General features: G+C 42.4%; 1 protein-coding gene across 1 annotated transcript in view; it reads left to right on the top strand.

Annotated features, from left to right (window-relative positions):
• IFT122 (intraflagellar transport 122) overlaps positions 1-15,654 on the top strand; it is a 32,746-nt gene that overhangs the window by 16,218 nt on the left and 874 nt on the right. The window contains exons 16-28 of the mRNA XM_034066011.1: positions 62-115; positions 2,301-2,462; positions 4,762-4,928; positions 5,783-5,954; positions 7,023-7,125; positions 8,641-8,781; positions 9,799-9,896; positions 10,735-10,835; positions 11,960-12,125; positions 13,094-13,205; positions 13,630-13,758; positions 14,580-14,656; positions 15,242-15,406. Coding sequence (XP_033921902.1) covers positions 62-115; positions 2,301-2,462; positions 4,762-4,928; positions 5,783-5,954; positions 7,023-7,125; positions 8,641-8,781; positions 9,799-9,896; positions 10,735-10,835; positions 11,960-12,125; positions 13,094-13,205; positions 13,630-13,758; positions 14,580-14,656; positions 15,242-15,406 — 1,647 coding nt within the window. The remainder of the gene's footprint in view (positions 1-61; positions 116-2,300; positions 2,463-4,761; positions 4,929-5,782; positions 5,955-7,022; positions 7,126-8,640; positions 8,782-9,798; positions 9,897-10,734; positions 10,836-11,959; positions 12,126-13,093; positions 13,206-13,629; positions 13,759-14,579; positions 14,657-15,241; positions 15,407-15,654) is intronic.

Below are 15,654 nucleotides of genomic sequence, written 5' to 3' on the forward strand. Positions count from 1 at the left end.
TAACAATATTTTGATTCTTCTGGCCTTTCAAGTCAATTTCTTTCATTCTTCTTTTCAATAGGCATTTACCAGAGTACGAGACCTTCGATATTTAGAATTGATCAGCAGCATAGAGGTAAGGGAGCGTTAAAGACCACATATATCCTTACACTGAGTGCTGTGCCAAGATCAGTGCTTTCTGTTTTGGAGGGAGTTCTGTTCAGAGAGTGCTTCTGACTGTTGGAGATGTGTTCAGAGTGAAAAATCCCAATGAGCAGAGATGACACAAATCCCAGTCACAGGGCTGAAACTTGGAAGAAATGGGGGTGTGGGATGAGAACTTCTGAAACTGCCTTCAGGAAAACTGGAGAAGCATTCAATATTCAACTAATAATTGGTAGAATACTACTGTGCTACCAGAGCTTAGTACAACGTACTTCATAAACATGAGTTAATTAAGCCTTTCCTTACCCCCTGGAAGTAGGTAATTACTATTATCTCCTCTTTGCAGAGCCAGAAACAAGCCCAGAGAAGTAAAATGACAAACTCAACATCTCATGACAAGTCTGACAACTGGAAATAGAGTTGGGGATTCTTTACTTCCATACTGTGCTCTAATCACTAGTTCTTAACTCTTCACACTTCTTGATAGAAATTGACTAGACAATAACTGTCTGTCATGAGCACATTAAAAGACATGGTATCACCCTTGTCCTTCTACAAAGACTGCATGATAATACTTAGTTTAAAGATCAGTGTTGAGATGGCATAAAAGGAATTCCTCTTTCTCATGATAATTAGATTTGCACCTTTTCTGAAAGAATAGATTCTTTGTCTTCCAGTTCTGCAGAGCTGTCCTGGTTATGTCAAAATGACAGTTGGCTGCAGTTGACTGCTCTTGGTGTCTAACATGGGACAAAGTTTTGCGTTGCTTTTAAAGGGTAGCTAGGTAGAGGAGAGCATTCTCTCACTACTACCGACCTTCCTTTTCCACATATGCTTCTCTAGATCTGTGTCTATGGAGGATAGTGTGGATTCATCATGTTGTATTCTGTTTAATGAGAAAGACTCCCTTTGCAAACAGGCACAGACTTACTTTCAGACTTGAAAATGCTCCTCCTGAAGTAAGAGTTCTACATCATTGCTTACTCTTGCTTGTGGTACATCGGATTCCTCTTAAGGCTTGTAAGGGTGTAACTAAGCACACATGTTGTATTGATGTGATGGTTTTTTCTCAGTAATGATGCCTGTTTTTTCTCTGGTTGATGACAGCAGGATACGTAGCTGCCGGATCTCTGTGTCTGGCAAGATCCTGTGAAGTCTTTAAAAATTGGTGTAACAGTTCCTCTGATATTCTTGAAACAAAGCTTTTAAAGGGAACTTTCAACACCCATCCAGTGTCAGCCCAGTCAGTGAGTGTGACCAGAGGAGCTATGGCTGAGTTTCCTTTGGCAATACAGAACTGAATTTGTATGCTTGTGGAATACATTCCCTCCTTGTGTGCAATTTTCTTTCAATTCAATTCACATCTACATATTTCCATATGAGGTGGGCTAACAGTAGTAATAGTTTTCTCCAAAGTAGGGAGTAATGTGTTTCCAAGAGACAGGATAAAGCGTACATATTAAAACACACACACACGTATATATGACACTGGTCCCTTGAAGCCAGTGTGCCCCTGTGGGTCTGGTTCACATGAGGGGTTTCCCTGTGGCACTGCACATGCACTGCCTCTCTGGTGGGCAGCTGCCCAGGCAGGCTGTCAGCAGCTGCAGTTAGCAGGAGAGCACGTGCCACTGCTGCCTGCCTGACATCACAAGCTTGTGCATGGTGGGACAGCAGTGGGGATACTTTCTGATTCAGAGGCAAGTTAACAGACTTGCTAAGTCTGCTTATGGCTAGCAGTTATTGTCATGTTTTCATCCCACTGTCATAGTGTTAATACAGCCAAATGACGCGCAAGTGAGCTTCTCCAGGAGAAAAGAAGGAACCCATCAGAGGCTGCCTTTAAAATAGCTGGGTGTAATGACAGCATGTGTTCATTTTCCTGTGTGAAATCAAGAGAGGTGATTTTTCATCACTTTAGTTTGTATAGTGACATTTAATTTTGCTCTTCCTAATTTTAATTAAGAAGGGCTGTAATCCTTTAATTATAAATTCACCAGAAATGTAGGAGAGGCATAATTATGACACCCTGATACTGGTTTTCATTAACAGTTAAAATCTAAGCCTGAAAATCTAATTCCTCCATGGCTATTTCTCACCTAGATGCTGGTCATCTAGACTATTTTCTACATCCCTTCTGTATTTCATTTTGCCAGGAGCGGAAGAAGCTCGGAGAGAACAACAATGAGCTGTTCCTAGCAGATGTTTATGCCTACCAGGGAAAATTCCATGAGGCAGCAAAGTTGTACAGGAAGAGTGGACATGAAAGCCTCGCTCTCGAGATGTACTCTGACCTGCGCATGTTTGACCACGCAAAGGTAATGGTCTGCAACTGTGTATTTGAATGCAGAAATATTAATGTCTGTAACTGCTTTCAAAGTGGGATCTACCAAGGGATCTAATGTAGTGTATTTTTTACTAGAGAATTTTCTTCCACTGATTCGTATGTCTTGGCATTTTGTTTTCTTTTTTTAAACTCTGTTTCCATGTAGAAATAAATTGAATATGGATTTTAAAACGGCTGTCTTGATATGCTGATAAGAAAGCATTACTTGGCTTTTAAGTCCTCCATGGTGTTTTCTTATCAAAATCCCTAAGAATGCATGCACTGGTTAGTCTCATTTGTCACTTGTCAGAGCCTTATTCTGCCCAATACATGGCAAAGACTTGACCGTGACGTACATTTAAGCTGTTCTAGCAGAGATTCCACAAACTGGGCCACAGAGAGATCTTTTTCTTCCAAGAGCTTAATATAAATACTTTGGAGCTTTGCTGATGTAAGTCTGACTTCCACTATTTTTGGCTGATGAGTCTTTGTTAGCTTCAGTGTTTTGGCTCCTCTTGAACATAAATGTAATTCATAGATGAAAATTTTCCCATAAGTCTCTTTTAATTCTTGGCTGTAGTCATGTCTATATTTAACTATCAGAGAGCAAAAGGTCTTGTGTCCCTATCCTTCATGAAGAGGAAATTAAAGGTAGTTCACAGCATATGAAGGAAGCTTCTTGTGCACAATACATGGAAGGCTGTGTAAACACCCCTGTTTACCATTTATGTTTCCAAGGAAAGATGGGGGGAAGGGGTGGTGGCGTTGCTTTTAATGGTTCCTCAGCTATGCAAAGGGATTCTTACAGAGCCTGATTCCTGGTGCTGGACATTGATTAGCTCTGACTAGGGAGTCCAGACTGTGGGCAGAGGTCAGGAAGTCCATTGATACCTGATCATTGGCTTGTTATCGCAGTACCAGATCCCAGACTCCTGAGAACTCACAAAAACCTCTTTATCCTTTAAAGGAGCTGAGCTTGATTTTGGACTTACTTTAGTGACCTAAGGTGGAGAGCAAGTTGTGTCAAAGATGTTGTTTAACTTGATTCTTTCACTTCAGTTTTTCATGTGCAAGGATTAACATGACATCTTTATGGAATGAGGGCTGTGTGACAGCAGACAGTGCTAGAGAAAACTCTGCTCAGCGAAGGTCTGACAGGGATGGAAAACAGTTCTGTACCTGTCAACTGCCTGCAGCAGGGAGATTGCTGCATTGTGGTCCTGGAGCAGATCTGTGCTGTGTGGCAGCCTTTTGTGGGTTTTTTTTGCCTGTTTGTTGGGGTTCTTTTGTGTTTTAAATCTCAGTCAGAATTTACCAGAAACACAGTAGAAAAGGTAGTTTTCCTCTCTCTTCTCACCTTTCCATTTCTCTGCTGTTCTCACTTTTCACTTGCTGGAAGCTGCTTTAATGGGCAGTAGCCTGTTCTGCTAACAGACAAAATTGCCCTAAATCCAACTTCTGCGGTTGAACTACTTAGGTGTTTCTTTTCCTGGTGATGTGAACTAAATGCTGCCAGGGCTTTGCTGTTGGCACGGGAAGTTGAACAAGCTGCTAGAATGATCACCCCAGTATCCAGGGCTGGTGCTCGCCTTCCTTGCAGAAATCCAAGCGGTAGTTGAGTCACTGTCACTTCTGAGCAGCTGTCATTCTGTCCTTATGAAAGAGCTTCTTTGATACAGTCTAAATAATTATCAAGTGTCTGTAGAAAACAAAATTTCAGCCTTTCATTGATCTGTGGCTGGGCATCCTGCTGCTGACATTGAACAAAGTGGGTATACTGCTGTTAACTAAGCATGGGGTAGGGCTGGGTCAGTCTTTGAGACTGAAGAGATACCTTCTTGGCTTGCAAAAGAAAATCTGTACTTGGAATTGATCTATTATGTGTTTTGATATGAATAGTATTTTGTTTCAGAAAGGCGTGTTCCTGAAAAGCATGCAGAAATGACAGTTTGTATCCACTTCAACAGGCTCAACAGAGTGAGCTTCCTGAGGAACCAACTTGGGACACACTTCCTGCCTCATCTTTCTCCTGGCCCTTCCAGAATCTCCACTCTTTTTTTTAATTGAAAGCTGTCTAACTGGGAGACTTGCCATTGCTTCCTACCAAACACTGAGCCTTGATGATTGGTTGCTGAAGGCTGGATCAGTTCATGCTGTGCTGCGTGCAGTCTTGCCTTTCTTAGGAGGCATAAAGGCATTCCTTGAAAAAGCTTTTATGTATTTTAGAGTCTCAGCTGTGACCATGTTTGGGAGCAGAAGGTAATGCAAACTTCTGTATTGCACTATTGCAGGATTTCCTGGGACCTGGAGACCCCAAAGACACAAAGATGCTCATAAAAAAACAAGCAGACTGGGCCAAGAATATCAATGAACCCAGAGCAGCAGTGGAGATGTACCTCTCTGCAGGCGAGCACATGAAGGCCATAGAAATCAGTGGGGACCACGGCTGGGTCGATATGTAAGTTCTGGCTCCATCTCAGAGATAATATAGAATAAAACTTCAAGTAAATCTGAGTTCCACATAATGTTAAAATAAGACAAAACTTGTTTGCTGTGTGCTTTGTTTATATCAAATTGAGTACTTGAAGCACACCTACAATTAAAAATGTTTCAAAGTTACATATGTTTAGATGATAAGAACATAAATATATAATGAAAGCAAATGCATTGCAACAGGAAAGGGTATGAAGAGGTTCATCTGTAGTATGAGGCTGTCTTCTAAAATATGCATGCCTTAAGCTTTTCAGAGTAATCACCACAGCAGCGCTTACATGCAATAGCCTATTTCTCTGGTTTAAGCTGTTAAGGATGATCACCTCGTGGGTAAAGAAGACAACTGCAGCACAGTATCTCTTGATTTGCAGTAGGTGACACAGGGTTGTTTGCTGAATTGCACAAGATCTTGGACAGATCACTTGGCCTTCCCTTGCCTCAGCTGCGCTGTGTGGCACAACTGTTTGTTCGGCAGTCTTTTCTTAAGTTAGGGAGGAAGTGTGTCCCATGTCACTTAGTCGTGTGGGACCTACTCCCTCCCTCCGTCTTCATGACTGCAGAATCTGAGACATGGAGTTGCACGTATGAGTGAAGGCTGAAGGAATGGGGTTTGAGTTTGTGAAAGGAAAAATAAGAATTTGAACTGTTAGCTGAAAACTGTTGAAACAGCAATGCATGGTACTGCTGTTGTGCTGTTTATTAAATAATAACTGATTAAAGGTGAAGTTAATAATATAAACAATAACTAATAATAATATAAATAATGAAAAGGCAAACCAAGGCAGAACATGAACATCTCCTTCCTTTTACTGGGTTCAGGTTAATTGAAATTGCTCGAAAACTGGATAAAGCTGAGCGTGAGCCTTTGTTGAAATGCGCCTTCTATTTTAAGAAGCTTGCTAATCCTGGCTATGCAGCAGAAACCTACATGAGGGTTGGTGACCTGAAAGCATTGGTCCATCTCCACGTGGAGACTCACCACTGGGAAGAAGTAAGAGAGCCCTCGATTCCTCTGCTTATTGTTGCTGGCTGCAAGAAGTGTCTGGCTCCCCCAGCACTGTAGTGAAGGGAGCAGCAGGCAGGGAGGGAGGGAGACTGCTGTGAATGGGATTCAGAGTATTTAGGTTAATTTTCATGCCAGTGTTTGTTCAATGGTGGGTTTGGTTTTTGCTTTTGCTTTTCTACTTGTTTAGTTTCCTGGCTGAATAATTGGTCTCACATCTGAGCACCTTTTTTGGCTGTGAGTTACTGTTGCCCACTTCCTGTGATAATCCATGGGATGCTTCTAGCCCACTAGAAAGAATAAATAGTAATTGTATCATGGGAAACGCTGCTTTGTACTGTGCTCTGTGTAATTTGGACACACCTGACACATAATTTAGATCTGATGAACATGTCGGGTGTTGGTGAGGACCCCACTCTATAACCGGATTTATGCTTCTGATAAGGTAAAGTTTGGACTTTACTGGGTTTTCCCATAAAACCCCAGGTCTGCTGGTAACACCCCCCTCCCAGGGTGGGTCACCATTAATCTTCTTCTTGTTTCTTCACATGAAGCTTTCTGTAGGTCTGGGTTCCTAAGGAAGTGTTTTGAAAGTGCTGCTGGAATTGACAACCCCCCTCCCCACTTATACGGGTGCTTTGGAAAACTGTAGCCTTGGTCCTTCCCTCCCTGGCTCGTGGGTTCAGGAAGTGAACCTGAGCTGCGTTCAGAGTGTGGGGTCCGTTCCTTTAGATAATCCAGTCTGTGAAAATGAGAATATTTGCCTCTTGCTGTGCGATCCACTACATTCTGTATATGAGCGCTTTCAAGCTCCCCTGTTTCCATCCCCAGGCTGTGACTGTGCTTTGCTGCTCGTCCTTTGTTGGTGATTGCTTTTTATTTTAAAATACATTCGTTTCGTATGGGAGAAAATCTGGAATGCACTTTCAATTCTGTGTATGCATTTTTATGATGAGTTTACCTACAGCTAAACTGATTGATCCCATGGAACATTCTAAACCCTTTAACCGTTCAAACCATGACGTATTCTAAAAATGAATTTGTTGTTCACCTCAGGCATTTGCTTTGTGTGAAAAGCACCCTGAATTCAAAGATGATGTCTACGTCCCTTATGCTCAGTGGCTTGCAGAGAACGACAGATTTGAAGAAGCCCAAAAAGGTGAGATTATCACTGACCGGTCACTGGTCACTCGAAATCTGCTCCATACTTGCCTAGCACAGAGCATGCAGTCTGCCCTACAGTTTCTTACCACTGAGATTGAAAACCAAGTAGAATCCATGGTTTCATATTGGTCTTAAGGTAGCAGGAAGTCTCCTTATTTAATAAGAAAATGTGATGAATCTGTCAAAAATGGTGATATCTAAGTACAGGTCTGCATTTTCCATCTCATGTATCTGAGTGTGGCAAGTGGCAACAGTATTTGGGATATGATCTGAACTGTCTTTAATAATTTCATAACAATAGAATTAAAAATATGGTGGCTGCCTTATAAACCTGTGTGGAAAGCCTGGATTTACTTTATATTTAGGTAACGTTAGGTTTGTACAAGTAAAATTTTCCTATTTCTCTAAGAATTTGTCTGTTTTGTTAAGTTTTTAAAGTTACTTTTAAAGACAACTGTCAGCCTTCCATCATGTGGACAGGCTTCGCCTTTAATTCATAAACCGTTCCAGGGATGAGATGTTGAAGCAAGCTCCATGTAGAGCCAGCACGTTTTTAGTCTGGTTCCTCTTCTCAGGTGCAGCTCCATGTGACTGTTGCATCTGCTGTTCCCAGAGCCAGCACAGATCCAAGTGTAGAACTTCATTCGCTTTTAAGGGCCAAGGCAGTGAACGTGCCAGGCATGGTCTGAATGAGCTTGTGTGTCTCAGCACCAGAGCTGGGAGCTCCTGGGTTTAGGGCAGTCTGGGAGCTTGCACACAGGACTCTGAATTCAGGCCTGCGGTTCCCAGTTAGTTCTGCCGAGTAGTGGGCTGCTGTGGCTCAGCAAATATAGATGCTCCAGAACTGGGTGAGCTTGAGATCACTGTGGAGCTACATCAGAATTGATTATAGGTGAGCTAGCTGAAGTCAGGAGGCAGTTGTGCTGTGGGGGTACATTTCGGGGGCCTTAGTTCTCCCCATCCCCATTAACCCTGTGTGAAGACTGCCAAATGCGTGTTTACGCAGAATTCAGGATCTTACTTTATACTGGCTTCTGAACATCAGATAAATGCTGTTAATAAATGATAGACATCATAAATGCAGCACTCTTTCAAAATACCCAGTGTTACAAGCCAGAGCACTAACTTCAAATGTTAATTTGCTGTAGTTTTGAATGAAGTTGTGATTTGCAGTGTTGAGATTGCTCGTACAGAGATCTAATCGTGGTAGCATTTTTGCTATTTCTGTATTTAAAACAAGCAACCAGCATTGTACGAAACCTATGAGCTTGAGAGCTGCGGAGCCAGTGCAAAAGCCACAAAATAGCTACAGATGTTTCTCATGTTCCATTAGTGTTGCTGCTTTCAAGGAGAAAAATACCAGCATATAATCCTTTTTATCCTGCCTTGGATAGACTCTGCAATACTGGCTGAATAGGCTGCTCTTAATTTGAAAGCATTAATTTCAGTTAATAAAAAATAAACTTGATAAAATCACGCTGTAAAATCCTCTGTTTGGGCTCCCTGGTAGCGTTCCACAAGGCTGGCAGGCAGCGCGAGGCGGTGCAGGTGCTGGAGCAGCTGACACACAATGCTGTGCTGGAGAGCCGCTTCAATGATGCTGCCTATTATTACTGGATGCTTTCCATGCAGTGTTTAGATATAGCCCGAGGTAAGTAATGGAAAGGAAGTTTCTATTCTTCTTGTTACCTCCTTGTGCATGTAGACAAACAATTACTTTATTGTGGTAGCTTTGCTGTGACTGCCTCACTGTTGTGTGGCTTTGTTTTGGTTTTTTAATGTGTGTGTAACTCTGGCTTGTGCTATTTCTGTAGTCCCTTGGTTTTCTCATGTGCTCATTTAAAACAAATAAGCCAAGCAGCAAGAGCAGCATGCGCAGGCCTCCTGAGCAGAAATCCAGATTGTGTCTCCTGGGACTGTGTACCCTCAGGAACCTTCCCACAGCACACCTTATCTAGAGACATGGTTGGAGGGTGAACATACTAGTAAATCAAAGATGATTTGGGAGTGCAAAATGCATGTAGCATTTGATCAGAGGTTGGAGAGGTACTTTGCAAATTATTTCTGCCTCCAGGGATAAAACTGACTGTTCATTAGCTATTCTCTTGTCTTCTGAATGTATTTCACTGGGAGAAAGCTGCAGCCAGTAACAACAAGTGGAATTTAGTAATAATTAACACAGAAGGTTGATAACACTGCCTTTGGCCTGGTGCTATAAGTTCCTTTCTTTTTTCAGTTCAGTTGTTGCACACTAGTGTGGATCTGTTACCCCTCAGGTATTTTGTAGAGATGCAAATATTTCCAAATGGCTTAGTAGTGTATTTAGCATTTATGAAACAAATGTTTATTCGTGAAGTCTGTAGTTATGGATGAGGTTTCCAGTGATGCAGACCTGCCATTTTCTCCTTTAAGCTATAGCCTCTAGCTTTGTTAAAACTGTCACCTCAGCCGTTTTGTGCTTTACCACACTTGCTTTAGACCAGAAATGTGCCCAGAAAAATGGTAAGTCTGTACAATGTGTGGTTTGCACAGGGAGGTGGGACACGCACGAACTGGTACATGCCTCTCTCAGAAGTGCTGGCACCTAAACCATAATATGCTGTTGTATTCTAGCTGAGTCTCACAGGCTCACCTTGGAGACTTACACTGATGCCTTTGCCTCCTGCAGAGAATGAACAGCAGAAGACTGAAATGTTGCAGAAGTTTCATCACTTCCAGCATTTGGCAGAAGTTTACCATGCCTATCATGCTATTCACAGTTACACTGTAAGACACTCGCTCTAGAAGTTTTTTGTGTATGCTTCCTGGCCATTCTCCTTTAGGGAGTCCGGAAATAACTAGGAATATTGAATGACTTTTCAGGCAATTAAATATTGAGTGTAGATTAGTGATAGTATATAGTTACTTGCTTATTTCTTCATTTTATTATACACCCTTCTGCTGTGCTGCACGAGAGCTTCTGTTGTCTTAGTTCCTAGAGCCTGTGGTGCAGCTTAGCAGATCTGGGCTTGTCTTGTGTGAGCTGATGAGATGATGATGACTGACTTCCACTCCCAGCCCTTTTTTGCTGGTTGTATCCATTTGGTTCTACAGTCACCTGAGGTTCTGGACCTACACAGGCTACCTGATGTGTGTAGACTACTCCAAAATGATAAGTCATGAGTGAGGAGTTCCTGCTACTTCCAGCAGTTACAGCAATGTTGCTGATGCTGTTGGTAAAAATACTGTTTGTGTGGAACATTGAGAACATTTGATCAGTGGCCTTGCCCAAGAGCTGGTGCTGTGCTATGGAGGTCTTTGCTGGTCAGACTACTTCAGACCTGATGCTTATGGCGACTCCATGCTACTGGCCAGGCCACCCTCAGTTTGAAATAGCCTGTTAAAGATTCTGTTTCAGCAACATGAATCTCTTTCTCTCTTTTTCTGCATGAGGTTTGGTGATAACGACGTGCAAAATCCACTCACTATGTTATGTCGGTACCTCTTCTTTTTACAACTCTATGAAGAAATGCAGTACTTGAGATGCCCAGTGCAGGGATGCTTAGTGATGTGAGTTGTTGGTTTTCCAGCTTAGAAATACGTGTCTGTATTTTTAATACTGCAGGAGGAGCCATTCAGTTTCCACTTGCCTGAAACCCTCTTCAATATTTCCAGGTTCCTGCTGCACAGCTTAACAAAGGAGACTCCTTTGGGGATCTCAAAAGTGTATCCTTCCAATACAGACAAAAAATCTAGAAGTTATCTTGTGAGATACATGAAAGGAATAATTGATGTTGAGCCACAATGCAGAGATTTCCTACAGGATATCTTCAGTTTCAGCTGTTGGCTATAGTTCATGGAAACTGGCTTTTGTCCCTAAGGAAATGATCAGCATCTCCAAACTGTTGTGTGTTTAACTGCATGACTTTTTTTTATATATATATAGTTTTGGAGAGCTGTGCAAATCAACTAACGTGATTCTCAAACCACCCACCCAGTCTGGTGTATCACCTTTGTCAGAGAAGCAAGTTCTAGGATACCAGACACTGCAGTAGGATGTTGGCTCTTAATCTTGACAGTGTTGTTGCAAGGAGACTGAACCAAGACAGGAGGAGGGGGGAAAACCAGGAGCTGTTGCTTCCCGTGAGGCTGATATCACTGTGTAGTGTCTGTCAAGCTCACATTTGCACAGCTTTGTTAGTGCATATTGCATCTCTGGAGAGCACTTCAGAAGTGAGCCCCATGGAAAGCCACCTGTCTGTGGAAAATGGCAAAGAAGGGTCACTGAATACCACAGGAAGGCCGGATTTTCTTGGTTTCACTCCATTTCTGGTTTTGGATGGGATGTTAGCTTTCCATTTCATCACCTTCTCACTTAGGAAAGGCTTTATGGAAATCATACATTTGTAACATGCCCTGTGATCAGTAACTTTCCAAACAGCAGTTACTGTTACACACTGATGAAAGGGAAGGATGACCCGTGGTCAATGACATGGAGCACATGCTTTAGTTCCAATAAGATCATGGGTATTAAGTTGGTGTCAGTGGGGTTGCTGGTGCTGTAAGGTATTTATTTGTTTAGGCTGGGGGGAAATCCATTCACTCTACTGAAATTTTGTAAATGGAGCCAGCGTGTTCAACAGAAGCAGTGTTTATGAAGGGTCAACTCCTTACCTTGCTAATAATTGCCCACAGACATTTTGATAGTCCTTTCACTCTTGTTTTTAAATGGAGCTATATAAGTGGATTTCTTCTGTTCCAAGCACCCGTGCACAACTGCTCTGATCAGAAAGAGTACTGCAGTTCTTCCTAAATGCTGTTTTCATTTTTATTCCTTAATTAAGTTATAGCAATACATTATTTGCCCTGGCAAAACAGAGTAAAGCTCTTGGTGCATACAAACTGGCTCGTTATGCCTATGACAAGTTACAGGGACTGCATATCCCAGCTAGGTTCCAGAAATCAATTGAGCTGGGCAGCCTGACAATCCGATCCAAGCCATTCCATGACAGTGAAGTAAGTTGTAATATGTTTCATGTTAATCGTTAATATGCAGCCTCGTCCAAGCATCTGAGTTGTTGTATCCACAAAAGAAGTCTGAAATATATTAAGCATAGCTCTGTGATATAATTATATTTCTGCTGGAAACAGTCCTTTTATTGTTATTCTTCAGGTCAGACTTCCTTTTGCTCCTGAGAACAAATTAAAATCAGCCCTTTCTTTATGGGCAGCTTCCATCCTCCCTCTCCTGTCTGGCATCTACCTTCCTCTCTGCCTGTTAATTCTTTCGAGCCTTTTCTGTCTGATCCACATGCAATTACTCCACAGTCTTGGTCTCTCTCTCCAGCTGGAGGTCACTTTCATTTGTCCCATTCCTGGCACTCCTCCCCTCCTTCCCCTATCCCTTGAATAGCCTTCCTTCCTTAAGTCTTATTTTAACACCTTTTCTTCTTTAACTGAAGCCTGACTTTCTGCAGTGTTCTGTAAAGCCATGTCTCCTGGAGTACTCGGTAAAAATAAATTGTATTGTGCAAGAGAACATACACCTGCCCACCTGAAATAATAGAAACACAATCTTAAGAACTGTCTAAAATAACTGTGCTCTTGGAGGAGCGGTGAATTAATTGAAGAACTTAAATTTGACCAAACCTTAGAGCAAAAAACTTTGCTTTGGCAGCCTTCTCTTCGACTTCTTTTGTCACTGTGTATTTGATGCAGAGTTCTGCTTCTGAGATTGCAAAGTCAAGGTGACAATTTAATTGTTACAATGGTAGATATGGCTATTTTTAATGTGAAAACTTCCTGCTTTATTAAAAAGGGAAAGCATTTTCAGATGTTAAGGGATCTGATTTCACAGCAGCATTTCTCCAGATTAATGATGATGTATCAGTGGTGTTAAGCCTAAGGAACCCATATTTAATTGAAAACAGTTCAAGATATGCTGATCTGTTTATGATCACCATGCTCTGTATGTGTCTTTGCAGGAGCTTGTGCCCTTATGTTACAGGTGCTCTACCAACAACCCTTTGCTGAATAACCTGGGGAATGTCTGTGTTAACTGCAGACAACCTTTTGTCTTCTCCGCTTCCTCCTATGGTGCGTTGGAATATCACATGTGGTTGTGCTTTTCAAGTAGATAAATGTTAACTGAACAGAGTTGGCTAGTACTTAATTTCTTCTCTGCAATGTTAGCTGGACAAGCAAATCTTCCCTTTTGATGTTAGATTTGACTGTGTGGCTGCCTCTTGTCCCAGGGAATGCTGGATTTTGTTGCAGGACAGCAGCAGCAGTAAAGTGTTGCTTTGCTCTGAGATACTGCGTGTGCAAAGTGTTTCATTAACCCAGATGCAATCCTTTGGGAAGTTGAGGGGGTTTTGTTTGTTTTATTGCCTTTAACTTGCTTCGTAAGAACACGTGGGCAGAACACCCCCATTGTAGAAGCCAAGGGTGTTAATCTCTGAATGGGCACAGTATCTTATGGGAGGCACTGTCTGATCTCTTGCTTTTCACACCTGTTTAGAAGTGCTGCACCTGGTTGAGTTCTATTTGGAAGATGGCATCACAGATGAAGAAGCTGTAGCTCTCATTGATCTTGAAGCTCCAAGATTGAATAAAAGGGAGAATAAATGGCAAGAGACGATGAGTGGCAGTATCCTTTTGATTAAGATTGGATTCCAGTCCTTTTCTTAGGGGAAAACCCCAACAATTTCGAATTACTTTGCCCCTCGTTCGGTTTAAAACTTCCTTTTTGTCAGATGACTGATGTGAATGCAATTACATTGTTTCCTCTTCGAGTTAGTACAACCACCAAAGAGGTGTCTGAACTAAACCTAATATTTCATAGAGCTTTTTCACCAGGATGATTTGTTTCAAATCATGTGAACTATTTTTTGAACAATGGAATGCCATGCTTTACCTGTTCTAGCTGATTTCTGTGTAGAATGGGGAGAATCTTGAGTGTGTTACTTACTCCAGTAACAGCTCATTTTAGAGGCTGCCTTCTCTTAGCCCAGTTAAGCCAGCATGGACTTCCTTTGTTACCATTCCCGCTGGAATCTGGTTTGGACTGCTTTGGCATCCAGAGCTACCAGTTGCTGTGGGGGCCATGTAATATTTTGTGCAGAGTAACATCGAAGAAAACTCCATCTCTGCCTCCAGCTGCTCAAAATGTGATTTAAATAGGCTGCTTCATGTTCAGGAGGGGGCAGAGAGGGAAGAAGGCATTGCTGGCATCAGGCTTGGTTGTGGTCAGCTCCTCTGTTCTGCAGCAGCTGCAATGATCAGTTTTCCCAGTCCCTGTGAATCACATCCAGCCCTTCTCCAGCACTTCCCCCTTGCTTTCTGTAATTATCTAGGCCCTGTAGCAGTTTGAGAATACTCTGGAACAAGGACACCAGTCCTGCTGGTTCACTTATATCTATTCTGTGGGTGCTGGCTACTGTGATGACAGTCCTTAAGAAATGCATCTAGATGGAGAGAGCTTGAGGCTTGATGACAATACAGATATTGAAGATGATGACCCCTTTACAGCAAAACTGAGCTTTGAGGTAAGAGCTTTACCTGTGTCTTACAGCTGCTTGTTTCCTGCTCCCAACAGAAATGAATCAAAAAATGTAGCTTACAGTCCCTGCCACTCTTCTGGTGTGAATGTGTTAGAGAGAGACACAGAGCAGGGATGGGAAGAGAGGGACAGTGCTGGAGAGGGAAAGGGATTTACCAGTTAATTGCTCTCTTAAATAAACAACCCCACAAACCAACAAAGATCTTAAACGTTCCTGGAACTTGGTTTTATCACCATACAGTGATACAGTGAGGCTGTCTCCAGGGTATTCTGTGTCTCTGCAGTGTACCTGTAAATCAGTCCTTGCTGTGAGGTTTTAATAAAGGCTCTGGGCATGGGTGTTATTTACAAGGAGTTGTGTTAAAATGAATCATGGGAGCTCACTGTGGGTGGATGCTGCTGTTGCTGAAGGTATTGATAACACTCAGGGAGTCTGGTGGGACTAGACCCAGGCCAATTCTATATTAGCTTTTTCTAACAAATTTTACTTTGCTGCTTGCAACAGCTTATTAATCCTCAAAGGGCTTTGCAGTTGGTAACAGTAATTCCTTCTGAACCTGCTCTCCTGCAGCAAGGCAGCTCAGAATTCGTTCCAGTGGTGGTGAATCGTGCTGTTCTCCGGTCCATGAGCCGCAGGGATGTCCTCATTAAACGCTGGCCAAAGCCACTGCGGTGGCAGTACTACCGCTCCCTGCTGCCAGATGCCTCCATCACCATGTGTCCATCGTGCTTTCAGGTATGGTTTCATGGAGAGGTTTAAGAAAAACCCCAAAAACCTACAGCCAAAACAATTCAGTTGTTGAAACCTCATGCTTTAAAATGTATTCAACAAGTTCCTGAATGGTGTAGACAAAGAAGTCAGTGAAAACCAAAAGTCAAGCTGTGTGATGCACAGAGGAGCGGCTGAAAACTTTGAGGTAGCTGAATTTGAGAAGTTGCACTGACAGCAAGTCAGAGCCTCTCGAGCAAACCTTGGCTGAACAA

The sequence above is a fragment of the Melopsittacus undulatus genome, chromosome 9 (assembly GCF_012275295.1).
Source record: "Melopsittacus undulatus isolate bMelUnd1 chromosome 9, bMelUnd1.mat.Z, whole genome shotgun sequence".
In the NCBI taxonomy this organism is placed as follows: domain Eukaryota; kingdom Metazoa; phylum Chordata; class Aves; order Psittaciformes; family Psittaculidae; genus Melopsittacus; species Melopsittacus undulatus.